Raw genomic sequence first — 27,627 nt, 5'->3', positions numbered from 1 at the left:
CTGGAGCCAAGGGGCCAAGCCAGATCCACCACCACCCCGGGGCTCCCTACCCCCTAGTCACACTCAGCCTATCCTTCACACAACTGCCATGAAACTTGTCTGGATCTCCTAAGGGGAAGACACAGGAAGAGATAAATAAAGATGTAACAAAACAAACAACTTCTTAACACACATAGGGCAGCATGAAGCATCCACCCAGCCCTTCTGCATGTCCTGGCACTTCCTTCAGCCTTAGCCAGTGATGAAGACTTGGGTAATGCCACTTGCAGTCCCAAGACCTAGAGGGCTGCTGCTTCCTCAGCCCCACTTTAATGTGGAGACACCACAGATAAGAACACATCACCTGTATTCTGCATTTGTATGGTGGGAGGCAGGCAGAAAGTAAAGTCATCTGGCCCTCATGAGGTGCAGAGCAGTGGCTGCCTTGCTTCCCACCAGTAGAGGTTCTATTCTGTCCACTGACCCACCAAAGAACCCCTGAGCATTGTGGGGGATTTTGCAGCATGTTTCCGTGTGTCAGACCTCTGCTCCTCACAGCAATTCTGTGGATGTTTCAGGGCTTCTGATCCATCTGAAAAGTCCTGGGGCAGGGAGCACAACCACATCCCCCTGCTAGAAATTGCCAAGCATCTCAGACCCTGTACGGGAAGGGGCTGCTTCTCAGAGGGCCAAGACAAACCAGCGGAGCGCTGCAATCATTTGGGGAAATAATTTATTGTCACAGTTTAACAGAAAGGTAATGAACAGCAAGCGAAACTCTTGAGGGGTCATATACCATGGAGCCAAGGTGACTCATTTGGAAGGAGAATTGAAACAGCCTCTTTCCATCCACACCAGCCAGAGAAAAGCCTCCCCACCCAGCAGCCACTTACTTTGCACATACAAAGGAACTGAGAGTCAGCCCCCCTATGAAAAGAGGCACAGCCCAGGAACACCTTCCCAAAGTGCTTGCAAGCAAAGAGGCTGGAGCCTGCTGGCTGCATGGGAAGGGCCGGGGGCTGGCAGGCTGGGTGAAGGAAGGACGGCTTTTCTGCAGTGAAAGGGCTGGGACCTGAGACCAGTGCAACTCACAGCAAAAGCCCCATACCCTGAAGAGGGCCGGGGGAAGACCCACCACAGCACCTGGGGTAGGGGAGCTCCCTGATGAGGCCAAGTGGTTGCTGCTCTTTAGGAGTCCTGGCCATTCTTCCAAGTGCGGGTGGGGAGGAGCCTTGCTTGCAAAACAGCTCCAGGGAACTGGCTGGCCAAGCAAACTGCTCTGCCACTCGCAGAGAGGCATGTGCAGCCACAGATATCGCTGCTTTGCCTAGTAAGTGGGCAGGATGCTCCAAAGCCAGCACCACAGGGAAGGAGGCTGTGCCAAATCCAGGGGACTGTCTCAGAAGCGGAAGTTCCACAAACATGCCTTAAACCCACTGAGTGGTTGTGGCTTCCTATGAAGAGCTGCTGCAATGGCAGAGCTCCAAGGACTCCCCCAGCCCTGTGCCCTTTGCAGAGCTGGACTTCCCAAACTTTCAGAGAGAAGAGCCAGGAGAGTAGAGTCGGCTGAAGGATGCAGTACAACGAAGCCTCAAGTTGTGCAAAGACAAGCAGATGCTCACAGTCGACACAACACAAACACATCTCTTCACTGCTCGCATGACATTGTGCTGGCCGACCAAAGTGTTGCATGAGGGCACAGCGTTCCTGCTGACCCTCAGAAACACCCAGAATCCCTCCTTTGGAGGACAGTAAACTTCTAGTAATACTGAATTATCTAGTCTGATCTACACAAAGCACATACAGTGACACGTTAATGAGCAAGGAGGCAGACCCCCCCCCATGGCCCAGCAAGACCCCAAAGGCTCCTCCCGGTGGTCCCTCGGAAAGCTACATCCAGGTCTGGAACTTGGGGGAAGGGAGGCGAGGAACCTGTGGACTTGGCCGGGCAGGAGAGAAGGGTTTAGAAGATGGGGATGTAATTGTCTATCTTTGCCCGGTGGCGCTGGGCGATGCACTCCGCAATCCAGACGATGTTGCGGCACTCTTGCTCCTTCAGCTTCACAAAAGCATAGAAGACACCGAAGTGGAACTGGTTCAGGAAAGCCAGCTTGTTCAGCTTCACCTATTGAGAGCAGATACCAGGTGAGCAAACACAGTCCTGCCAGCTGCTCTTTCCGTGCAAGCATTTCACAGCAACACCCAGCCAGTTAGGAGGAAAGTCACACCACTCTCCCCTCTGGAGAAAGGGGCCCACAGACAGGATCCAAGCTAGCCCCAGGAACCTGCTCTGTGTCTCTGCAAGAGGAAATTAGCTGGTGAGAAGAATACACAGAACAGAACCCCCCTGGACACATTCACACCAGCTTAGTCTGATGGGCTAACAGAAGCCTCTCCTAGACATACGAGTGCTTGGCCACTGTCATCTGTGCTGCATGCTGGTTCATGCCTTGCCCAGGTTAGTACAACCCTCAGTGCTTGGGGCTGCTTTGAAGGACACTTGGGAAACTGCAGCTGGTGAAAGTAGGGCAGCAAAATTATGGTCCTGGGACTGGGAGATGCATCATCTTTGCCAGCTATGCTGGTTCCCAGGCACAATTTCAAGGGCTGGTTTTGACCTCAAAAGTTCTCAGTGGATGAGGACCAGAGGAAGTCAGCAGCAAAGCCAGAGGGCTGTGGCTCCTGCACAGAGTGCTCAGGCTTCTGTGCTCCTTGTCAGCCCCACGGCCATTCATGCTTGTCTGATCTCAGCAAGTCAAGACAGAATAAATGCCTCCTTGGCATAACGGTGCCTTACCCACCAGACCTGTGGCATTCAGTTAAGGCAGGGACCAGGCCCAGCAATCTCAGAGTGGCCTAGCCCTGGTTGGTATTGGTAGCGGCTGCTTCCTTCCACACTCTGAGTCAGTTGGGGTGGGGGGGGGGAGGTGCTCCCTGCTGTCAGCTTCCTCTTGGCTGCCAAGGACAGCGCTAGCAGCTGCAAAGTAGCTGGCTGGCTTGGGACAAATGCATACAAGGCAGAAACAAATGCAACAGTGGATGTGTTGGGGAAGCTTTCAAGAGAGACTCCTTGCTGACCTCATGCTGGGGAAGTGAATCATCAGGGCAGAGAGTCTCCAAACGCCCTGCCCACCGTGTTCACGGGGCTAGTCGAGCTTGTAGTGCAATCAAAGCACCTGATAAGCAAGGGAAGCCTGCTCACCTCATGCTCAAAGAATCGGTCCTCAAGAGTCTTGTCCCCTGGGTTGCTACCAGCTCCTTCAAACAGCAGCTTATATTCCTGTGGGGGAGAAAAGCTGTTACAGGACGAGTCAAGCAAGGGATCAGCCTTTCGACAAGCATGAAATGAAACAAGCTCAGAATGCCATCACTGCTCCCTACTGGGGCCAGAGAAGAAAGCTGAAAGGAGGGTGGATCCTGGGGTGGGGTGTGTGACTTTAGAAAGCACAAGAAGTAGCAAGGCAGCAACACCGCCATGTATGAAGTGGCTGCAGGAAAAGGGAAAGAAGAGCCCTGCAGCTAAAGAGAGGAGGAGGGATAGAGAGGGAGGGAGGAACACACCAGGGCTGGGGGAGGGGGTGTTTACACTGAAAAGCAATTGAAATATTAGCAAGTTTTGAAGGTCAAGTTCATTAGAGGTTGACACAAAAATGGAGCTTTGATGGGGGGAGGTGTTGCTCCTCCATCAGTAGTGAAGGTTAAAGCACTAGGCTTGCTGGGAGCGGGGGGAGAGACACGATACTGCAGCTTGAAAGCTAGGAAAGTGCAGTACTAATGACAAAAAAAAGTGGACTTTTCAGACTCACCACCCCTGGCAGAAAGCAGCCCCTGGGAAGGTCATGCTATAAGCTGCTCTGGTCAACCCTCTTATGGGATACAAGGAAGGAGGAGTGTGACAAAAATGTGGAGAGTGACACAAGGAGGGAGATTTATCCCCATTTTCAAAGCTCCAAAACGTTCCGTGTTAATAGCCTGATCACTGAAGCCACAGTCCGCTGCTGACACCTGGGTACCCTTTGCCTATGGGTGAGGACTGAACAACCACGTGATCGCCCCAGAAACAAAACATGCCTGCCCACCCCCAAATACTACACTGTACATTGTCCTCCTCCCCCCTGCCCCAGGCCCAGCTCAGAGGCAGGAAGCTTACAGGGTAGTAGTCAGCCACTGCCTTGACTTGCTCGTAGTCATCTGCCCTGGCCAGCTGAGCCAGGCCCTCTGGATAGAGCTTTCCACAGTGGGGGAAGAGCTTTGCACGATCCTCCTTGGACAGCTCTGTGCCAAAGGAGTTGATGGTGATGATGAAGGCTCTTCGGTCAGCTTCAAACTGCAAGGAAAGAGACGGGCAGGTTAGCAGTGTTAGAAAGGGCAGCAGGAGCTCAGCACCAGCACTGCCCCCCCCCCAAAGCGGGCGGCAGAGGCCAGCAAGACCTCCAGGGCTCCCAGCAAGGCTGCATCCCCTCCTACCAACTTTTTGTCTGCAGGAAAAAAGGGACTAAGAGTGGGATCTGACCAGCATCTTTAAACGTTTCTAATGTATCCTTAAATGGGGAGGGGGGGGGCAGCCATATATATTAAGTAAAGAAGCAAGGGGTGGTGAAAGGAGGAAGAGTTCAACTCAAATATATCCCTGCTGTGGCCAAATTAAGAGCCCTGATAGCTTCCAGAAAAGGTTTCAGTTGCAACTTTGGCAGACCCCTCCCAAAAGGGACAGAACAGCCTTTTGAAGAGGGAATTCTTGGCTAGGCTGTGGCAGAAGGTAGAGAGACAGGCAATGCAGGAGTTTCTCTGCTGGCTGGCCCCACACAAAAGCAGGCAAGGGGGCTGCCAGCTGGCTCCTACCTCCAAGATGGGGCACATGGCATCAGCTGTTGTGCCGCCCAGGATTTTGCAGAACTTGTAGAAGGACTCAAGGTAAGCCTGGGGGGGACCAAAGCGACACAAGAAGAGTCAGTGAGCCTGTCAGAGCCCAAGAAGAACACAGTCACATCAACAAGGAGGAACAAGGGCTGCTCTGCACACAGGAGGTACCAAATGGTGAAGGTGCAACCAAGGAGAGGGGCAGCTCCTTGGCCTCTGCCCTACCCCGCCTGTTTCATCAGTGTTTTTGAAGGAGAAATGCTGTAGGGACAGGAATCCAGAGCATCTTCCACCCAACCCCAGAATTCATCCAGTGCAGAGACAAAATGGAGAAGCCTCAGCAGCCGCTGCCTAACGTAAGTTACCCCAGTGCCTCCCTTACTTGCTCCCTTTACTGGACAAGTAGGAGGCTACTGGACCAAAACAGCCGCCACATCTGTGTTGGACTTGACAACACTGCGTGGCACAGGGAGAAACTGAGGAATTAAGTGCCACTCCTTTGCACAAATCCATTTGATGCAGCAAGCAGGAAACGGCCCTATTTGAGGCTCCCTTCTATCATTGGAGGAGGAGGAGTTGTTTATGGGTATGGAACAGACGCAGTGCTTCACCAATGGAAGAGAGTCCTCTACCTCCTGCGCCACAGTCAAACAGCGGCAAGTGACTCAACACATTTCAAGGAAATCCACCTCTTTGCTGTTGCCACCTGTTAGTTCTAGGCCTACCATTTAGAGCAAGAGAGGTGAACAAGAGGACCACATTCATCCTCTGGCTACCTTTTGGAGTCTGCATGTGCCAGGGTGGGCATGGCCACCCAACACCCTCATTTACTTACACACACACACACACACACACACACACACACACTGTATCAGCTGAGAAGGGGGAGTTATCACCCTTCACCCTCTCTTTACTTGTCAATCTGATGACTCCCTGCAAGCAAAAAAAAAAAATAGGGCACGGCATCCCCCACTGAAGCACTGTGTGTCTATTTTTTCTTTTTCCTACTGCTGTCAAATTGTGGGCTGTGGGGGGGGGTTAGGAAAATTGGCCATGGGCAGGGCTGGATCAGGCCTCAGACTGGGGTTTAGCCACCCCACCCTGCTGTAGAGCAAGAGAAAGAAAGAAGCCTGCTCCACTTTCTCACAGACTTCAGAGCCCTTTGGAGACTCCCTTCCTTGTGTCTCCCTGCAACCTTCATTTCTCCAGGATCAACATGCTCAGCAGCTCTTTCAACTAACCCTCACAGGACTCTCCCAGACCACCACCCCCACTGAATCCACACCACCCTCTTCAGAAGAGACTCAGAATCAGTCTCCTGTGAGGTGTGCTTGGTTGCATCACTGTACATCTTCCATGGACCAGTCCAGTTGGTAGAGCACAAGACTCAACCTCAGGATTATGGACAAAACATTCCTGCACTGCAGAGGGTTGAACTAGATGACCCTTGTGGTCCCTTCCAACTCTGCAATTCCATGGTTCTATGATTTATTTATATGAAGTGCCTTGTGTTGCCCAGGAGGTCCTTCCTTGAGGGTGGAGAATAAAGAAGGGAATGTTCCACCATTTTTAGAGGTATTATTTCCAACAGCTGTTTAACTGAAGCTTTGCATTATATGTTGTTTTAATTTGTTGTGTATTTAGCATGGTGAAGGACAGAGTAGAAATATGAATAAAAGTCAGTCATGTCCTTCTAAAACTGAGGTGCCCTGAATTGGACACAGGATTCCAGGGGGGCCTGACCAGCACCCAAATTCCACTCCGTGTCTCTTGGTGTAGAGACAGGGACCCTTTGTGGGTGAGTGACAGGTGCCCAGACATTGCTAGAATCCAGCTCCCAACACCCCTGGCTGCGCTGGCAATGCGAACCTCAGACAGCCTCTTGGGGGGATTCACTACCCATCCTTGTGTCATTGCATGACAGCCAGGACTCTCTGCTGTGTGTAAGGTCCCAAGCAGGAGCCCAGCAGTCAACACAGCCTCTTTGCTTGCTTGGATAGCAGCTCTCTGCAAACATCCTTTTCCTCACCTGCCCTTTAACACTCTGGGTGTCTCATGTAATCCTTGGCTCTCCCCCTGCAGACATGGATCTACCTGTAGCTAGTTAGGACCAGTGGGGTCTAGGAGGGCAGCTGCAATCCAGGCACCCTCTGTTGCCAGGCATGTGAGATGGAGCGATAGTCACGCAACCACAGCAGCATCACTGCACCCACACCAAGAAAAACCTTCTGACTGCGGAGCAGACTGATCCACCTCAAACCAGCCGGTGCCAGCTGGAAGAGCTGTGGCAGGCAGGCTGCTCACAGCCCAGCAGGGACACGCCCTGAGGTTAGGTGCCAACCATTCCCTTCCACCCCACCTGGCTCCAGCCAACCGTTTTAGTGATTGTGTCAGGGCAGTGACAGTGCTGTATTAAAATCCTACAGGAAGGATAATCACTAATTCAGAAACAGCTTGGCATGCACCAAAGCTCAGTGACTCATTAACTTGGGGGGCTTGGAGACCCCCACCAAGTCCTGCTAGGCAGAAGGAAGCACTGAGAGGGAGGGGCCTTGGGTGGGACAAACAGACCTTTCTGTCAGCAAGGGCAGCTGCAAGTGGCTCTTGGCTCAGCAGCAACAGCCAATCGGCCTGACATTTATTTATTAATTACCATGCTCATAATTTGCCCTTCATCTGAAAATCTCATGGCAAAAACACATAGAATTAAAACCAAAGTCATCATCCCCTGAATATAATTATCAATAACCTTAGATATAATAGAATTAAAACCAAACAGCAATATTCAATTGCATGCATGGAAAGCACCTGAAGCAAGAAAACTCAAAAAATGCATTTAATGGCCTCAGACAATCAGCATCAATTTACAAGGTTCTTATTTGAGGAAAGTAGCAACTGACTTCACTCTCTTTGAGTGCTTACCTTATAAAGTGTGTTCCGGATAATTTCAATGTTCATTTCATCAAGGTCCTGCTCAGAAATGCAGTCTTGGAAAAAGGCAGCTGTAAGGAAGGGAGAAGGGTGAGCCCAGCTGAAGGGCCAAGGAAGGAGAGCCACCTCCCACCCAGACTCCCTGGCCAGCAGAGTTTCAAGTTCTGTGTGGTCAAGGCAAATCAGGAGGAGATCCTCCTCTTCCACTGGCCCTCAAAGGTAAGGAGTCAGTGATTTTCACATTGAGCTTTCAAGTCAGTCAGTCAAAGAGCCCAGAAGGATTTCCTGCAGTTACCAAACTGTAGGCAAGGGCTCATATTGTGTGTTAAAACACCACTACAGGAACCCTTAATGTCAAGAACCCCCAATAATTTGGGGTCTCCCTTTAAATACATTCCCCTGCAGAAGAGCAAAGCCCCTGAAACCGCAAACTCTTCCTCACCTAGGGGTGTGTCGACCAAAATGGCGTTGTACAGTTCAGCAGGGGTTTGGGCGATGTTCACTGCCTCCATCTGCTCAAAACTCCCCAGGGGGTGGCATTTGGGCACCAGCTCAGCAATGGAGCGTTGATGCAGTGTCCCAGTGATCAGGAGGATTACGTTGTCAATCATGTAGCTGTACCTGAAAGGAAGTAAAAAAGACAACGGCTATGACCAGCCAAGTGGGGAATATGAACTCTTTGCCTTCACTGAAGTAGACTTCACCTAGGCTTCATGGCTAGAGGTGGGGTGGGGGGCAAAACGACAGACTGAAGACACGGGTATTGCAAAAAGGGGGCTGCCTGCACCTGTTTAATTCCTTTTCATCTGCAAATTCAAGAGCAGTTTACAAGTGATTTCACATACACTATTGGTCCAATAATGAAATCAGGTATTGCAAATCCTATTATCAGAGTTGGAAAGGAACCTCTGAGGCCATCTACTTCATCAGAACCCTTCACTGGTGGCCATCCAGGCTCTGCCAAAAAGCCTCTAAGGAAACGGAGCCAGTGCCCTTCTGTCCCAGGCAGCCTCTCCCCACCACCACTGCCAAAACAGCTGTTTAGCCAAAATTCTCTTTCATGCCACTGTTCCATTTGGCCCCAGCTGTTGCAGCAACAGACGTCAAACCTACTCCATCATCCATATGGCATCTCTCTAAAATATTTGAAGGTGGCTGTTGTGCCACGTCTTTTCTGGACTAAACATACACAAATCTGCCAGCCTTTCTTCCTCATAGGACTTCCTACAAGTTCCTCTCCATCTTTGTCACCCTTCACAAGTTTGTTGCTCTCCTTCTAAAAAGGCAGCACCCAAGAGGGAAAGTGGTCCAGGTTGGTGGTGGGGGGTGGTGTCTGGCTGAAGGAGAATGGAGGAGAGTGGTTCTAGGACTCCTAGGCTTTGTTGCTTTATATATATATACCAACAAAGCCATACATATACATATACATATACATATACATATACATATACATATACATATACATATATACAGTCATTTTAACATTTCAAAACTTGACTTCCTTCCCCCTCTTTCTGTGGTTCCTTAAATTTATTTTTAATATTTTCTGCATATCCAAATTAACTTAATTTGTTCATTTATTCATCTACTTTAAATATATACATTGGTACCTCTAGTTACGAACTTAATTCGTTCCAGAGGTCCATTCTTAACCTGAAACTGTTCTTAACTAGAGGCGTGCTTTCGCTAACGGGGCCTCTTGTTGCCGCCGCACCAACAGCACGGCTGTTCTAATCCTGGGGCAAAGTTCTCAACTCGAGGTAACTCTTCCAGGTTAGCAGAGTTTATAACCTGAGGCGTTTGTAACTCAAGGTACCACTGTACTCTTGTAAAACTGCAGGTTATTACAATAATCCTGCCAATGTTCTTATCTGTTTTCAGTTTTTTTGTAGTAAATAGCCTTTGTCACTTTCTTCCTGCTGTGTTGCTCTGCTAGCTCATGCTTGGTTTGTGGTGTACTTCTGGCAAACGCAAATCAGACAAAGAGGCCGCAATTCATTAGGACACAAGCCTAAAGCCCTTCAAGTAGATTTAAAGTGGCCCTTGGGTCTGGCACTAATAAAGCTCAGCGAGGCCTGCCTACAGCACACAGAGCAGAACACGCCCAAACAGGAACATCAAAGTGTTTCTCAAAGCAGGGCGACTGCAGCCACATAGCCCATCGCCTTACAAATGCCTCCAGCACAAACGAAGCAGGCCTGCTGCTGAACGATGGCGTGGAGTCAGCTGACCAAAGCAGAACGATCAAAGGCAGCAAGGAAAGCAAACTGAGGCAGCTGCTCGTTCCCCTTGGATCACTGAGAACAAGGGATGATAAGAGGAAAGCTGGGAAATCGTCCCAGCCCACAAGTCAAAACACCCTGGCCAGATTCAGGAAGTGGTTTCCATCCTGCAGGTACACTTAATTCCTTCTACTTCCTTGCAACATGCCTCAAACAACCCTTTCAGCAAAACTGCCAGGAGCTTGGGAGTGCTGGGAGGTGGCTGGCAGCCAGTTTGCATTGAGGAGAAGAACCAATAGTTGCAGGGAGGTGTTCCCTTTTGCACAGTGTTGTGCAACATGGCCAGCTGCCCAGGTGGCAGGAGCCAGCAGTGCTTCCACTGGTAAGAGACCATGGCAAGGCTCAGCCGCAGCCAACACAGAAAGCCCCACAGAGAGGCTCTGACTAGCTTTGCACCATGAGCAAAACATGGAGCAGCTTGCAGGTTACTCTTGGAGGCAGGAGCCCTTTGACTGCCAACCCAGCCACAGGATGTGCATCTTTTCCCACAAGATATGGTGTGTTTGCCACCAACGTGGACAGCTTTAAAACTGGGTGAGCCTCATCCTTTGTGAATGGTTACTTGCCAAGGTGGCTATGCTCTATTGCAAGGCAAGAAAGTGTTGCTGATGCACTCGCATCCTACTTGCAGGCTTTGCCTTGGGACTTCTGGCCACTGTGAGAGCAGGAGGCTGAATTAGATAGCCACCCTTTGGCCTGATCCAGCTTCAGTGCTCTTGTTCTTAGATATGGTCCTTCCCTATGCAAAATGAATTCCTTGCATGGAAATTCAGTAAAATGAACCCCCCTTGCAAGCTGAAGTGGTGCAGTCCAAACACAGTCCCTGATCCCCTATTTAAGAGAGACGGAGGAGCAGAAGGGCAGAATCTTCCCTCCATCTATTAGGCTCCATGAGAATCTTTTCCCCTTGCTTTTTATTTCTAAGCAGTGAAGTCCTCATGGTTGGAAATGTCTGCTGCAGCAAAGAGGGGCAGGCAGAGCACCGTGTGCCCAAAAGGGGTGCTGCTGCTACAATGCTTTAAAAAGCCTCCACTCCTATACCTAGTACTGCTGCCTGCAGAAAACTGCCCTGCCACTGCCAAAGGGGAGGAGGAGGTGGCAGTATCCCACAGCAGCCTTTGTTGCAGGCACAGAGATGCCACACCGCTGGCTTAGATGTCGCCTGGTACAGCGGTGCAGGAGATGCTGTGCTGCTGAATGCTGTAAACCTGGACCATTTTATAGGGTGTGTTGACTTTTCCAACTTTCAAATTCTAAAGGTGAGTGGTGCTAAAAAGTTGTAACATGACTTGGGAGTTCAAAATATATTTTGGCTAAATTAATATAATTTAGTTTTGTTTGGGAAGCAGAATGTGTATACAATTGAACAGAAATCATCAAAAAATGATTGCCAAGTACTTGCAGTTATATTACATATTAATGTTATCATTAACATTTGTTAATATTTAGCATTACCTGAAGGTAAAATTAAAAGACTTTGGTTTTCCAAAAGCAGTTAATGTGCTTCTTCATCAAAAGTAGACTTACCAGGCTAAATGTTGTCCAATCAGAAAAATAGCAGATTGGAATTCCTCAAGCTGCAAAGCATGTTTTTCACTGAAGAAATTAAGTTTGACCGCCTGAAATGACATGCCCTGCTGGGCCAAAGAGCCCCACCCAGAGGACAGACCAAGGTCTTTGGCAGAGGCACACAGGCCTCTCTCTAGTCAAGATCAACAGAGACGGGGGGGGGGACTACTTCAGCATGGGAGGCTTGCATGTTCTCCATCTCCTCAGGAAGCCATAAAAAAACTTTTATCTGAGTGACATTTGTTTTACTAGGTCTTTCAAGGCAAAGCCACCATAAAAAAGAATTCCAAACAAGGCACCATCTCCTAGGAGCAAGCTCTTATAATCCCCGCTGGTAATTAAAAAACTGGATGGATCAAGACTGCACCAGAAGCACTCAAGAGTCAGAGCACTCAGCCAAATCCTGCAGTGGAAGCCAACAAGCAGACCATGTTCTGAAGCCAGAGTGCACAATCACTCACACCAAGAGGCCCAGGAAAGGATCTCTGCTTCTTTGCCACGCCCAAGGCAGGAGCAAGAGCATCAGGACCAGACTTCTAGACAGAACAGGCAATGTTTCCAAGCTTCCGCAGAGATGAGGTCCAGTTTTCTTCAGAGATGCTGAGACCAGGCTCAGGTTTAAGGATTTTTTTTGTCTAGCCTTAAGAGCAGACACTGGATCTTCTCACATGAACTATCCACCTGTATCACTGAACTATCCACCTGTAAAACTTTTAAAAGCAGTGGCTCCCAAATGTTTCCCCACCATGGACCACTTGAAAATTGCTGTGGGTCTTGGCAAACTATGCAATTATTCTTCTGCCTGCCTGGTTTTTAATTGTATTTTTATTGCTTCTTATGTTGTACTTTGCTGTATTCTACTTTTAATTCCATAAACCTCCAACGGCAAGTGAACCTCACTGGTAGGCCACAGACCACAGTTCGCAAGTAGCTCAGAACAAGAATTTCCCAAAATCTGAGGAGCAGAAGAAAGGCAAGTTCCCTCAAATTCTCTAGCCCTTTCCCTGCCTAAGTTGTATTTTTCACCCAGCCATCTTCTTCTTTCTCTCTGCCTACCCTGAAGAGCCTTTGGCCAATTCAGCAAGCTCTTTCTGGGCATTTGCCCAGGTGAACTGGACTCCTTAGTCCAGGGCCACTTTGATCCTGCTACATGTGGCTCTTGGTGTGCTTCAATACCCTTTTCAATATTTCAGCAGCTAAGCTGCCTCCGCAAAGCCACCTAGGTGATGAAAGAGCTTCTTTCTCCTCCATCTATGGAGGATGCACTATAGGCCCCTTTCCCTCTCTCCACAGGCATCTGTCATTGGTCAAAACATATCTTTTGGATCATGGTTCATTAAGAAGCCCAACAAGGTTTGAGATATTAATAACATATGCTAACCAGGCTCACAGAACGGCAAGTAGAAAGCAATGATCCAGTCAGTCCCTCAGAAGGAAAACTAGCTGTGAAAGACCCTCTTCCACCTTGAAGTAGCTTCCCTACTTTAATGTGGAAACCAAAATCTAAAGTGAAGCTAAAGGGTTGCTGCATTATTATTATTATTATTAGCCTGACCTTCACCATGAAGTCCGGGGGCAGTTACAACAATACAAAAGTATGGTAATAAAATCAGTTAACTATCAGAATAATATGGCAGATGCTAAGAAACAGGTCAGGTGTCAAAGGCCAGGGTAAGGAGGCGTTTCTTCAGCATATGAGGAAAGGTAAGCAATGAAGGTGCCACACACCTGGGGGGGGGGGAATTCCACAGCTTAAGGACTGAAACAGAGAAGGTCTCCATTGAGGTCACCACTCCTTGAACTTCCAAGGGCACCAGAACTATCAGGAGAATTATCAGAAGGCATCCCCTCCCAATCATAGCAACCAAGAGTTTCAATTAGCCATAACTGCACCTCGGATTAACTTCATTGGCTACGAGGGAAAAAGACAGCCCTTCAGGTATTAGGGGCCTTAGTTGCTTAGGGCTTTAAATACTTTCATGGGCACTCTGAATTGGACCAGGAATAAACTAGCAACCAATGCAGCTGTTTTAAATGAGGGGTGATGTGAATTGCAAATAGAACGCCAATCATTAATCTGGTTGCTGTGTTCTGGACCTGTTGAGCCATCTTCAAAGGCAGCCCCAGTTAGAGTACACAGTAATAATCTAGCCTCAGCTCCCAGAGCATGGACTACACTGTCCGGGATCACTGCTCATAAAACATTTTTTAAGCCAAGCTGGTCGGGTCAGATTGCTTGGCAGGAGAGACCACAGAAGTCACACAGATGTAGGGACAGACACTACAGCTTCTCAAGGGAACCAACACTTTGCCCCATTGCATGTGTCCACTGCTGGCTCTTACGTGATGAAGTCCAGGAAGCTGGCCAAAGGTTCATAGGCGTGATTTCTCATGTGGCGGAACTCCACCACCATCTTCTCCTTCAGCTTGTCATCAATGACAGATACAGTGAGGGGAGAGGCTTCGTTTGCAAGGAAACTCCCATAGTCTGTGCTCTGGAGATGAAGCTTCAAATCTGGGGGGAGAAATGAAGGCAAGTGTCATGACTGACTGAAGCACTACAGAGAACAGACCAAGCAAGGCCAATGGTGAGGGAAGAGGTTTTTCTAGAAAGGTGCCGCAGCAACACCTGCTGGGTAGAATGAGGTGGTTCTACTTGTCTAATCTGCTGAGCCTGCCAAGCACAGACCCAGGAACGTGAAAAGGTACAAGGCCAGATTTTGCCCTAGAAATAAAACGAAGGACACCACATGCCCCATTGTTACCATATAGCAAGCCTTGTATTTTATGCCGTGGCCAGTGCTGTGGCTTTGCCAAAGACATGTGATAACAGCAACAAGCTTGGAAGTCTCTGTAAGGAACAGCGGGCTGGGGCTGGGAGTGGCAGTCGAGGCTGTAAACTTGCCAAGCAGCATTTTGGGCCTAGGAGAGGCAATAGAGAAGAAACAGGCTTCTCTGATCCCTTCTTCACTGGGCCAGCTGACCCATTCATTCCATTCTGCCACCAGGAAGCCTGACTGGCCTCCCAGTGCTATTCCACCGCACCCAACTGCCTGGGAAAGAACTGTGCAAATACTCAAGCACCCTGATGCAAGCCTTTCAAAGAAGCCAGTCAAAGTAACCAGTGCATTCAACTTCAGCTAGTTAGTACATCGTAAAAGAAATTATTATTTTAAGTACCTGAGAAGGTAGAAAGTAATCAATTTGTCCATTTCCCAGAAGACACTGACTATTTACCAGCCGGTGGTTATGAGACCATAAGTGGACCAGATGAGAGATGACCTGTTCATATGGTGAGTCATCAGTACAAAACACCAGAAATACCTTTGCCAAACAACTTTTCAAATAAAGGTCAACCAAGCAGTCATTTTGAGGTACACGAATCAGTTTTATTATGGATTTTTATTGTTTCATTCTCTCTTTTACTCCACTGCTTAGAAACGCTAGTGATTAAGTGATATATAAATTCTAGTGTCAGTGAGATGGAGAAAAACCTTTTTCTATCCACTTTCTCCATGCCATGCATCATTTTATAAACTTCAAGCATGTCACTTTTTACTTGCATTTTCTCTAAACTAAAAAGTCCTAACGGCTGTGACCTTTCCTCATATGAAAGTTGCTCCACCCCCATGATCATTCTGGTTGCCCTTTTCTGAATCTTTTCCAATTCCACAACTTCTTTTTGAGGTGAAGTGACCAGAACAGTGCACAGTATTCAAAGTGCAGCCACACTATAAATTTGTATAATGGTGATATAAAAGCAGTTTTAATTTTTATTCTTTCCTAATGATCCTTGGCATGGAATTTGCCATTTTCACAGCTGCCTCACACTGGGCTATCCACTATGATCCCAAGCTCTTGTTCCTGGTCAGTCACAATCAGTTCATTCCTCCACTGGAAGAACTGTTCATTTATTCCTGCTCTCTGCTTCCTGCTTCCTAGCTGGTTTCTGATTCGCAAAAGAACCTCACTTCTCACTTCGCGACCGCTAAGCTTTCTCATGAGACTTGATTCATGAGACTTTGAAAGTCTATGCATACTATTTTGACTGGGTCATCTTAATCTATATGCTTATTGGCACTCTCAAAATAATTCAAATGTGTTAATGAGGCAGGGCTCACCCTTGCAGAAGCCATGCTGGTTCTGCTTCAGCAAAGGCTTATTCTTCTATATGATTGCTTATTGTATATTTAATAACACTTTCCACCAGTCTTCCGGAAGAAACATTAAGCTAACTGGCCTAGTAATTTCCAGAATGCCACGTGGATCTCTCCAAAAATTGTTGTCATATTAGCCATTTTCCAGTCTTCAGATATGGTGTCTGATCTTAGCGACAAGTTACATGTTTTTGTTGGAAGATCAGCAATTTCAGTCAAGGTGCAGAGGGACTTAGTGGACCAGTCAGGAATGGAGCGACATGAGGCCCAGGTTGACATGCTGCTGTAGTGGGAAGAGGAAGGTGGCAAGAAATAGTTCAACCCTGTGTCAAATCCACATGCGCAGACATATTTTCTCTTTCACTCAAGACAAGTTTTGAGGAAAATAGGTGAAGCTTTCCCCCACCAGGGCATAGGCGAAGAGCAGGACCACTACCAGTCACAGATGTGGCCCACTGGCATACAACTACCTGCCCTGGAAAGGCACTTATCTGCCAAGGAAAGGCTTCATGATTCAGGCTCTGATAATCAGACTTCTTTAGGTAAGGACTCTAGCGCCATGGTCCCCAAAGGTCTCAGGTTCAATCCCTGGCAGCATCTCCAGAACGGGCTAGGTAAGGCTTCCATCTGAAACTGTGGAAAGCCTTTGCTGCCAGCCAGTGTACACAACAATAAAGCGAGATGGACCAGTGTTCTAACCTGGCATGAGACAGCACTCAGTGCATGCTAAATACATCCAGTTATTTCAGCCTTGCTTCCCAAGACCACCCTTCCAGCTTCACGCTATGCTTGCAGCTCTCTTACACTGACTACCCCCCATCCCAGCTGTTCTGACAAAGACTCCAGCATGCAGAATGATCTGGTCATGCTCTACCCAAGTCTGTACCTTTTGGGCTCCACATAATTCCTTTATGCATCCCTACAGGCTGCCAGCCTCACCAGCCATGAAAGCCACAAGTTTAAACATGCTCTTTAAAGAGCCACTTGTGGCCCCAGAACAAAGGATTCTCCTTCCTTTCCTTTTTCTGAGAGTTCACTTAACAGACTTTCCCTCGGGCAGTAAAGGGGCACAGAAGGGGTGGGGGGGAGAAGGAGAGACTGAATGGAACCAGATGGAAAACACCCGCCCAAATTGCTCCGAGTTTCTTGGAATCTAAAGAACTTCAAGGCTCTCGATGCCTCCAGGGAAACAGCAAGTTGCATAATCACAGCTCAACTTTTACAGCAAGAACCAAGCAAAGGGGGAAGGAGAGAGATTGCATCCAAGGTCAAAAGGAGCAGTGCCTCTCTCTGAGTGAGGCGCAAAATGGGGGCCAATCACATGCAAGACCAACCAAATCAAAGGCTGGTTTGGAGCGACTACTGCCTCTCACACCAGCAACTGGACAGCAGCCTCCATCTTATACCTGTGATACGTTACTTAAATACAAGAGGTCAGAGCACCTAAGGCACGGGTCAAGGCACCCTCTTTTGCCAGGTCTGATCTAGCAATACAGACAACAGATCTAGTAAGACGCCAAAGGGTTATTCCACTCCACCCAAGTTATTTCAAAGCTCACTTGCAAGGCTGCAGAAAGACAGAAAAATCTCACTGATGCAGCAGCATCTTTTCAGGCAATAAAGTTGCAGGCTTGGAAACCACCCTTTCTGTGGTAAAATCTCAAGGTTCCTCAAGTTCCTGTTTTTCTTTTTTTTTTAAAAAAAAGCCAGACTGGTGTATTAGATCTTTGAGAAAAAAGGGGCCTAGAAACCGAGGCTAGTACACCCTCCCTACCTGCAGCAGATAACAGAGTGGCCACCCAGCCTCTCTGTCTGAAGACCTCTAAGCAAAGGAGAGCCCAGAATCTCTATAGGTTCCATGGTTGGACAGCTCCTACTGCCAATCCATTTCTCCTAATGTTCACCTGAAATGGACTCTTTTGATTGTGCTCACAGCACACTCAATCAAATCCTGCTCCTTTGGGCAGCAAAGGAAACTCCTTTACCCTCCTCTGCCTGGAAGCCCTTCAGGTATTTGAAGATGGTTATATCATGCTCCCCTCTAAGCTCCAGGCTATATATGCCACATTCTTCCAACCTTTCCTCATCTCCAGATCAGCATCCAGCATCCTGCCCAGTGACCAACCTAGTGGCTCGGGCCTTGCGGGTTCTCACTCTATTTTGAGCACAAGCCTCTCCCTCTGCAGCTGCTAAGGAAGACCCAAACACAACACAGCTTCCTCAAAGGCACAAATCCCCCAAGCACTTTGCTTTGGCTACTGAGAGCTTGGGCAGATGGGGAGACAACCTCAGTGCCCACAGTGGCTCCAATTCTCAACAGGGCACATCAGGGACTTGATGCAGCTGAAGGACAGGCCCCCTTTCAGGCCAAAGCCAGTCCAGCAGGTCCTCCTGCAGGACACTACCGGGGGGCAGGGAGAGAGAGCACCCAGGCCAGATCCAGCCCAAAAGCAATTTTTATCTGGCTACCAATGGTCTACCAAATTTTACAAAGATGTGGTGAAAAGTTTGCCCACTTTTCTACTTATAAAGAAGTTAAATTGCTTTATAGTTGCATGAGATGGTAGTCATGTGCAAAGGTGACATCGGTTTGGATTCTGCATGCCAAATGCCCTGGGAATTCCACGTTCCGTACTGACAAAGCCCACATTGCTATACCTCACTGGTTTTATTACAGAATCAGACTGTCAGCAAGCATGACAACCCTTCCCCCAAGGAGCACAGAGTGGCTGGCCATCCCTCTTTAAGAAGATCCTCCCCCTTTGGCTGCCTGTCTTCATGGCTTCTATTCATCTGCAATGCTAATCTGACTTTTTTCAAAGGTTAATGGATTTCGGGCTGTTCCAAGGACAGAAAGGCCCAGCAATGATGGGCCAAGCCTGAGGGCAGACAAGGATGCAATCTTCAAGCTTGCTCTCTAGAAGAGGCGCCTTTAAGGGACACAGCAAAGTCTCCAAATATGGGCAGCAGCTGCAGTTTGACCAAACAAATGAGAAACATGGGGACAAATGAGAAACCAACATGGGGTTGTTGGTTAGACCTGATTTGTTGGTGTGCACAACTGACAGCTGATCATCTACATACTCTGCTTTTAGTCTTATGCTTTTCATAGGAATAGCTCAGTTTTCCCATCCATTTCAGTGGCCAAAGTATGACGAAATTATTTTATGTTGTGTTTTCTGGCCCCTCCCTTCAGTCATTCCTCAATCTCCTTCTGGGCCATGGAGGCAGGTATTCCTGTACTTGTCTACATGCACTTTTTAACAAGAAATCACTGGAAGTGCACAAGAGCTGGGCAGTTGAGCATCCATTTCTATCTGACTGTGAAATAAGAAAACTGAGGTTCCACAAAATAAATGCATGTATGTAAGTGCATTAAGCACATTCCCAAACACAGAAAACATAAACCAAACACTAATGTACACTGTCGCTTTCAGAAGTGGCCCTTTAAATGTGTCCTGCCCTATACCTAGCTGTCAAACAAGCCAGCCACTAAGGGTGCTACAGCGGATACCTTGAAGCGACAGTATCTGCTTTTTTGGTTCACATGCTGTTCTGAGCCTTGAAAAGCACTTAGAGCTGAAGGAGGAAGTTGGAAGACTCATTCTCCTTCCCACTTCCTCCTTCAGCTCTATGTGCTTTTCAAGGCTCAGAACAGCACAGCACGTGAACAAAAAGCAGAAGGAACAAGATGGTAAGAGCAAAAGGGAAAGGGAGATTCATGGCAGGAAAACAGAGGGTCGGGGGGGGGGGGAGAAAGTGAGATGCCACAGAAATCAAGGGAGATAATGGAGGAAGAGTTGTGTGGTGTATGAGTGAGTGTGGAGAGAGAATTGAGGGGAGAGTGTTATAGGGCAGATAGAAGGTGCCTGCACACAGGCATGCAGACACTTTGGAAAAGATGATCTTTTGAAACTGCATAATTTTTCCACAGGTTTCCACTATCAAATCACAAACATTTCTCTCCACTGACTAATGAATCTGGTGCTTTCTTTTACTGCTGTGGTGCAAAACCATGACTGATGTACAGATCCTGATAGATCTTCAATGTTTACAAGGTATCCACTCAAATCAAATCATAGGTCACCCTCTGCATCCAGATGTATTCTGCAATCTCGGGGGTATTGTTGTCATTCTCTTTAAAAATCATGAGGATCCACAAGGATTCAGGCACTGAAAAACTGAACACTTCTTTTTCCCTGTTTAAGCACAAAGACACAGCAAATAAGCACACTGAGTTACGAGAGGAAGCTGTTAGTAACAAAACCAAGTGACTGGTGTTTTAACTGAAACTCCAAGCAGACCAGGAGCAGTAAAGATAATTATGAAGGAGAGGGCAAATTTAGTGGAATCAGGGGAAACCTTATGGCGAACATGAAACACAGAGCAAAGATCAAATCTGCCTCACAAACACACACACTCATACAGTCAAAGAGCATAGCACAATCCTGAGGAATCCATAGACTTACTGGGGAGTGCTCTGGGTCAAGCAAATGAGCAAAGGCATGCATTTCCTTTGGGGAGCACAAGAGGGCAGCATAATCCACTGTCATATGTTCCCCACCTCTGGAGAAACTTTAATTTGATGGGGGTGGGTCAAGGGGGAAAAGCTACAAATTCAAGAGGATCCATTTTAATTCGACTGGATCTGACTTTTACCCAGATTACATGGAAAAGCAAAGTTGTGTGTTCTTTGCTGGTAGAGGTGGGAGGGGGAAGGGAGAGAGCCAACCAGATGTGGCTGTTAGTGCTCACGGCATACCTTCAGCATTCAAAATGGGCCCCCAAAGATTGACGACTCCTTCATTTCTGCCTTGGCTCAGCCCCAGAACCACTGTTCAGTGTTGGTGTGGTGCAGAGGCTAGTGCTGGATTACATCTAGGAGATCCAGGTTCCAATCAATCATGAGGCTCACTGGGTGGCCTTTGGCTAGTTCATGTCTTGCAGCTTAATCCAATTCACAGGGGAGGAGGCCAGGCAGTTTGCAGGGGCATTTTGTCCTTTGGAGGAAGAACAGCTCAGAAACGCAGTAAACAGCAGCTGCGGACCATACAGAGTCTGAGTCCTTCAGACTGATCCCACAGTCCATCTCCATCCCACTAAATAACTACAGAGCCCCCACATATTAGGGGTCAAATGTTTTCCAGGCAGACATGAGCCCACAACCCTATGGTAAATAAATAGCATGGAACCACCATGTTCAAAGGCATTATAGCCCCCAGAGGTCAGGTGCTGGGGCCAAACAGGAGGGGAGAGTTGCTGCTTACAAGCTTCTAAGAGTCACACAGCAAGTGGGAACATGATGCTGCACTAGATAGAATACGGCACATGGCTGTCCCAACAAATGCCAAGGAACATCCAGGTCAAAACAGCATAGCAGGCCATGGGAAAGGGCAAGAGCATTCAATAAGCAGACTCTCAAACACTCTCATACAGCTTCCTGGAAAACAATGAAGATTCTGCAAACCAGCAGACATGCTTAACAGCACACAAGTTTTCATATATTTGGTTCTGGCAAACTGGAACCATATACTCAAAGGCAGGCAGATTCAAATGGAAAGTTTCTGACAAAGAAATGGCTCTTATGGCGGCCAACAGGGCCATAAATGCAGGGGACCCCCCCAATAACATAGGCATGGCCAAACTTGGCCCTCCAGCTGTTTTGGGACTACAACTCCCATCATCCCTAGCTAACAGGACCAGTGGTCAGGGATGATGGGAACTGTAGTCCCAAAACAGCTGGAGGGCCAAGTTTGGCCATGCCTGCTATAACACACTGCAAAGTCAGACAGGAAAGAAAAGCCAGGCAGAGGTCTGGGGCACCACCTCATGGTGGTAGTGAGGAATTACAAGAGGCTGATCCCAGCAAGCAGGGAAATTAAGAACACAAGCAAAGATGTGCAGAACTACTGGAAGAGAAGAAACCTCTGGAATGGTTTTAAACCTCTAGTCTCAACCTACCCTTCCCCTGACTGCCAGAACTGTCATTCAGTGTCATGTATTTATTACATTTCTAGACTGCCCTTCAAGCAAGGCACTGCAAAACAAAACAAAGAATCAACATAAGAGCAATTAAAATGGCTAAAACGAATACATAAACATCTCCTCAAATGCTTGTGTGAAGTGATGTGTCTTCAGTAAACACCAAAGGAAACATCCCCTAACTTACAAAGGGTGGAAGTTCCATAGTTGTGTGGGCCATGAAAGAGGAAGTCTTGTCATTGTGCAACAAGCCATGCCAATGGGCTAAACGGGGCTCCTTCCCCTGCCAATTACAGTCATACCTCAGGCTGAAGTAGCTTCAGTATAAGTATTTTTGGGTTGCGTGCTGCGGCGACCCGGAAGTAACAGAGTGCATTACTTCCAGGTTTCACCGCTTGCACATGCGCAGACGGACAAAATGACGTCACACGCATGTGCAGAAGCGGCAAATTGGGACCTGTGCACGCGCAGACGCGGGTTGCGTTAGCTTCTGGATGCGTGCGAGACTCCAGAACGGACCCGGTTAACATCCAGAGGTACCACTGTATAAAGACATGGCTAGAAAAAAGACAGGAAATTGGATCTTCCTCCTTCAAGCAACCCCTTTTAGGGATTTGTAGGATCATTCCATTCAAGCATCTTGAATTGGCCTGGTAGCAAAAAGGCAGGATTGCTATTAGAAGAGCCCTGCTTAACATTTCGAGCTGAAGCTTTGAGACACATCATCTAGACAAGCAGCTCCCTAACTTGAATCTCCCGACTTTTTGTTCTATTTCCATGGATGTTTATATATGTGTATGTTTATATATACAAGGAGCTGTATTTTATAACTGGTTTTATAACCAAATTCTTGCTGTTTTGTCATCGGCTTTTATCAGTTTGTAAATCACCTCAGTATTTCTTCTGGAAAGGAGATATATAAATTACCGTATTTTAATTAGTTAGTAATAATCTAGACTAATGAGTAAAAACATATGTAATCACTAGCATTGTCAGTTCATCCTGTAAAGCCAAGGAGACGTCAATACCATTGCCCAAATGAGACGAAACTCATCCTCCTTTGGACACTAACAGATTGTGTCACCTGGGGCCAATACTTAATGACCCACTTCCAGGGCAGGGGGACTTATCCAGAGGAGTGGCAAGAGGACTTTACACACACACACACACACACACACACACACACACCCAGCACCTTGAACTGCCTCTTCCATCGAGAGCTCAAAGAGCCAGGAGAGACAGGCACTACCAAGCTATGAAGGGCTCAAGGAAGAGCACAGGGGATGCTGCAGCTGCCCAATTTTACTACTCAAACTGCTTAGAGAATTTTTGCTGGAAAAGCAGCAAGTAAGTATTATTAATAAATGAGGTGGTCTTTTTTAATCAATTGGTATGAATTGAGTCTATTGTAGCTTGTTCATTCAGCAGCCCAGGGCTCTTTTACATCTCCACCTCTTGCAATCTCCACAGTGTGTCAGCCGATTACCCTCACAAAAGAGAAAATGAAGGAACTCCTGTCAATATTATTCTCCATGTGCCAAGCATGTGACCATATGGATGTTTACTCAGACATAAGCCCTCCCAAGTTCAATGAGACTTACTCTCAGGTAGGTGTCTAGTCCTGCAGCCTACATTTGTTGAGTCCTTTATGTGTGGGATAAGCTTAGATATCTACACTGGTTACCAATTTGCTACTGAGCCAAGTTCAAGGGGTTACTATTAGGATACTGGCAGCAACCATTTTAGGAATGTTTGATAGGTGCGGAACTGCGCTGAACCCAGAAACGATAACAAAACGGGGAGGAACGGAACAGGGGCAGGATGGGTGTTTGCAGGCTTTTTCAATGCTGTTGGAAATATACATGATTTCACTTAAACGTACGGTGCCTTGGAACTTAACCCCCACATAAATTGGGAGTTGCCTTAACACCTTGTAACTAGTTTACCTACCAGATCACCTTACTCATATATGCCCAATTGACACTATTACAGGTGCCACATAATATCCATTCCACATTTGTAAAAAATCACTTTTTTTAGTGCAGCAGCACCTAAAATTTGGAACTTGCTGCCTACTGATATCAAGAAGGTGTATTTGCTGTACTCTTTTCTGTGCCTGCTAAAAACATTTTTCTTTAGACCAGCTTATCCAGACATGCTGATGTGTTTTAACCTCTTTTACTGTTAATTTTGATTTTTTAAATAGTTCTTATTGATAATTTTAGTATTTTTGGCAAATCACTTTGAATTTTAGCCACAATTGAGCAGTAAATAAAATAATATTAATGGTAAAATAAAAGAATATTAATGAAGAAACAGTTTCATCCTGCAAAACATTCTCTGAACTCAACTGAAAAAGCTGCCAAGACAATCTGGAAAACGCAGCACGAAATTTAACATATGATAAAAGGATGTTCAACTCAGGTGAATAAATGTTGAATTTTGCTACTTATTTCCCCAGCTTACATTACCATTACTTCAAAAACCTCAGTCCTAAAGCAGACTTACTTGGAAAGAAATTGGGTTCATAATTCATTAGGAATTATGAACCCAATGGAGCTAACATTTAAGTGAATGAGCCAAAGCCTTTGGCCTTAGAAATGTGACAAGGCTTCCTATGACTCCCTTTCCATAAAGGAATTTGGGATTTTGCTCAGAGCCCCAAGAAGACTTGCTCCAGCCTTTATAGTCTGAAACACACTTTGGTGTCAATTCCCACTTGCAGGGCTCTTGACAGCTGCCCTGCAATCTGGGAATTCCCTTCATTTAAAAATTTGACAAAGCTTGTTCTTGATTATCTTGCAAAAACACTCACTAATGACAAATTCCAGAGAGCCAGACATGTTACATTACAAACACAAAAGTGCGTGCTAATATCATAAAGATTTCCCCCCCCCCAAGTATTTCTATAGTGTGCTATCCAAAGATGTTCGGCCCAAAAATCTTTAAGTGGGGGAAAAGGAGGGGGGATGCAGAATCTTAATGCAAGTGCAGTTACTATTCACAAGAGCAGAAGCTGGTGACTGTGCTTGATGCTACCTTTGAACTTATGAGGCTCTAATTCTACAGAAACTTTCTGCTGCAATAAACATGTCAGCCTTTAAAGCATCACAAGTTGTGTGTGTTTTCAGGGGAAGCATGACTCTGTTCGTTCCGGCAGTTTTCTGTGGCTTTTGAAAGCAATGACCATGTGACCATATATAAGTTTGGAGTTGGCAGCACTGTTTTCCTGTCTTTCCACTTGGACCTAGGCAGTCATTTCATAGCATCTATGCTTTGGGGTCCAGGAGGGTTCTCTCTCCTTACCCCACATTGCTTTATTAGGTGACATGACTGAATGAAGTCACCTGGGGACTTGGACTGCCGCATCATCAGTATTAAGATGGGTGTTACAAACCTCTTTCACCAATACCCCAGCACCTTCACCTGCTTCCAGGTTCCACTCAAAGTGTGTGTGTTTACCTTTAAAGTCCTTCATGGCAGGAACCTCAGCAAGGATAGAGCTATTTTTTAAATCTGATGAATCAAAGAACTTCATCATACAACGCCACCACAAGGAAATCAAGCAAAACAACTTGCAGCTGAAGCAAGTCACCTCCAACGCGCCCCCGCCCTCGCTCGCCCCCGCTTCTGCTCCAGGCTCGGCCAGTCTCCTGACTGAAGAAGCGGCCGCCCTGAGGATGAAGCGCGACCAGGCCAACCGAAACCTACCAGGAATGGCGGAGGGGGAAAGGAGCAGGTAGCGGCCGGTGGTGTGGGCGGCTAGCTAAGAAGGGCCCGGAGCGGATCCCCGAGGAAAAGTCGCGCTAGGCGCCTCGCCCTCTGCACATGCTCAGGAAAACCTCCCCCTCCCCAGCTGACCTTCGAGGCTCTCGCACTGGACGAGGTTGACATAGTCGGCCTGGCTGAGGACGCCGGCCTTGAAGCCTCGCACCAGGCCTTCCAGGTAGCCGCTGTCTACGTTGAAGTACAGCTCCGGGAAGCACGAGAGCAACATCGCGGCGGCGGCGGCGGCGGACAAGGGAACCGGCCGGGCTCGGAGGAGGCTGAGGGGCCGCCGGAAGTGGGAGCAAAAGTCTCGTCTCTCACGTGATCCTGACGAAAACTCTGCTGCTTCCACGACTCCTAGAAAGGCCCGCCGGGGTGGTTTCCTGTTTCCTGTCAGACTCTCTTAAGCGCCCCCCTCCCGGGTTGGAAATGAGGGTTGCCCATAGAAACCAATGGAGCGCTGCCATTGGGCAACAGAAGACCTCGGCAGCCGCCGGGGCGATTTCGGTGCTTCCAGGCCCTCATTTGTGTATCCAGGGCGTTAGTCAGCTATGGTTCTCCTCAGAGTAGACCCGCTGAGGTTAATGGACACGACTGTCTTGGGTCCGTTACTTTCAGGAGAACTTAGTGGGGGCCCGTGAGGAGTGCGCAAACGCGGCTGCGGCTGGCGGCCCCTGGCCGACCCCGCACTTCCGACGACTTCGGCGCGAGGAGAGCCTTGCGGGGCCGTTTCTAGAGAGCAGGCCGGAGTGGAGGAAAAAGGCCCGCTAAGGCTGAGGCAAGGATGGCTCCTCTAGGAAGGCGCACGTCTATGGCTTGATGCCTAGAATGGCGCGGCTGCCCCCTGGCGGCCACATCGTCTTCCCTCGGAGGTCCCTGGGCAGGTCCGGCTTCTCTGCGGCCCCGCAGATCAGCGGGTTGTTTGCTGAGAAAGCGGGAAAGGGACTCTCCCTGCCAGGACTGTCAAATGCCCCCAGTCCACTTGAGGACGCGGAATATGACTCAGTCTCGGTCCCAGGCACAAAATAGCGGGCCAGGCGCAGAAGCAGCCGGAGCTCGTTGCCATCAGCTAGCAATGCCTGGCATCGACGTTTCCTCAAGAGATAATCCGAGTCATCTTTGGAAATTGCTAAATAAACTGCGTTTTCTTTGTGGTGAGAAATCCCAGAGCTCAGCGTTCCCCAACCCAAGTCCAGGCACTTGCTTTGGAAATTTAGCCACCTCCCCGTTTTACGCAAAATTCCCAGGTGGAGAATGGTTTCCCTCCCCACCCCCACGTTTCTTAAAGCATTTACACCCATCTCCTGTCTTTCTTCTTCCATTCTCCTTTCACACTAGACTTGTATGCCATCCTCCCTCCAAAAAGACCCTTCCAGTTTCTTTCATTCTTTTCTCTCCCCCCCCCCCTTTCTATTTCTGTGGCCCCTGATCTGTCAAAGTGTTGCAGTGTTTTGCAGGCTTGTCAAGAGATATTCCTGATCTGTCACTGCTGTATTCTCCCCAACCCTGTGTGGTTCCCTCCAAAGTTCAGTGGGGACAAGCTGGTACCTTAATCTTACCCCTGTTACAAATTCCAGCTGTTATGCTAAAATTTTGAGCTGTTATTGGTTAATAAATACAACTACTGAAGTTCACATTCCTGCTGCTGCTTCCGGGTGTTGGGGCAGTCTTGTTGCAGAGTTTCTTCATCCAATGAGTGCCCTTCCTAAACCCATCAGGAGGGAGATCTTCCCACACACCTCAAACCTCTTTGTCTCTCAGCAATCTTCGCAAGGGTTGGCACTGGCCCAACCAAAAGGCAATGGCACAGCTAAGGGAGCTGGCCAGACAGCTGGCTCCTGGCTCACTGTTTGTTGAACACTGCTCTAAACTTTGCCCCTTCCTGAGATGGTTTTTATCCATTGATATAGGACTAGTTCCTTCCTCCCTCCCCACTTCCTTTCATTGAAAGTGTCCACTGGCAGACCCAGCTGCTGAGTTTCACCTGCTGCTGAAAGTGCCCTGTTCATGTTCTGAGGCTACTTCAGAAGTATAACCATGCCACAAAATTCTATCCCACCATGGAGTGGGCTCCATGCCCTGGAAACCTTACCACCCAG

General features: G+C 47.9%; 1 protein-coding gene across 1 annotated transcript; it reads right to left on the bottom strand.

The window, feature by feature from the left end:
- Positions 1 to 695: 695 nt before the first annotated feature.
- Positions 696 to 27,083, bottom strand: ATP6V0D1 (ATPase H+ transporting V0 subunit d1). The gene is made up of 8 exons (XM_081921141.1): positions 25,622 to 27,083; positions 13,965 to 14,136; positions 8,213 to 8,391; positions 7,762 to 7,841; positions 4,822 to 4,899; positions 4,130 to 4,306; positions 3,182 to 3,259; positions 696 to 2,104 (listed from the first exon to the last, which is right to left on the bottom strand). The coding sequence occupies exons 1-8, from the start codon at positions 25,755 to 25,757 to the stop codon at positions 1,943 to 1,945; spliced, it is 1,062 nt and encodes a 353-aa protein (XP_081777267.1). The 5' UTR covers positions 25,758 to 27,083; the 3' UTR covers positions 696 to 1,942.
- Between the last annotated feature and the right edge of the window lie 544 nt (positions 27,084 to 27,627).

This window comes from Podarcis melisellensis (assembly GCF_964234715.1).
Source record: "Podarcis melisellensis genome assembly, chromosome: 8".
NCBI classification, from domain to species: domain Eukaryota; kingdom Metazoa; phylum Chordata; class Lepidosauria; order Squamata; family Lacertidae; genus Podarcis; species Podarcis melisellensis.
The sequence above is the reverse complement of the archived record's forward strand: the minus strand, read 5'-3'. Positions and strand labels throughout refer to the sequence as shown.

What these genes read in the sequence shown, in the direction of transcription:
- ATP6V0D1 (XM_081921141.1), bottom strand. Translation starts at nt 25,757, where the DNA reads ATGTTGCTCTCGTGCTTCCCGGAGCTGTACTTCAACGTAGACAGCGGC. An exon ending in AGCTTCCTGGACTTCATCAC is followed by an intron (nt 8,392 to 13,964) that starts GTAAGAGCCAGC and finishes ACTTCCTTTCAG; the next exon opens with GTACAGCTACATGATTGACA. An exon ending in TCCGGAACACACTTTATAAG is followed by an intron (nt 4,900 to 7,761) that starts GTAAGCACTCAA and finishes GGTCCCCCCCAG; the next exon opens with GCTTACCTTGAGTCCTTCTA.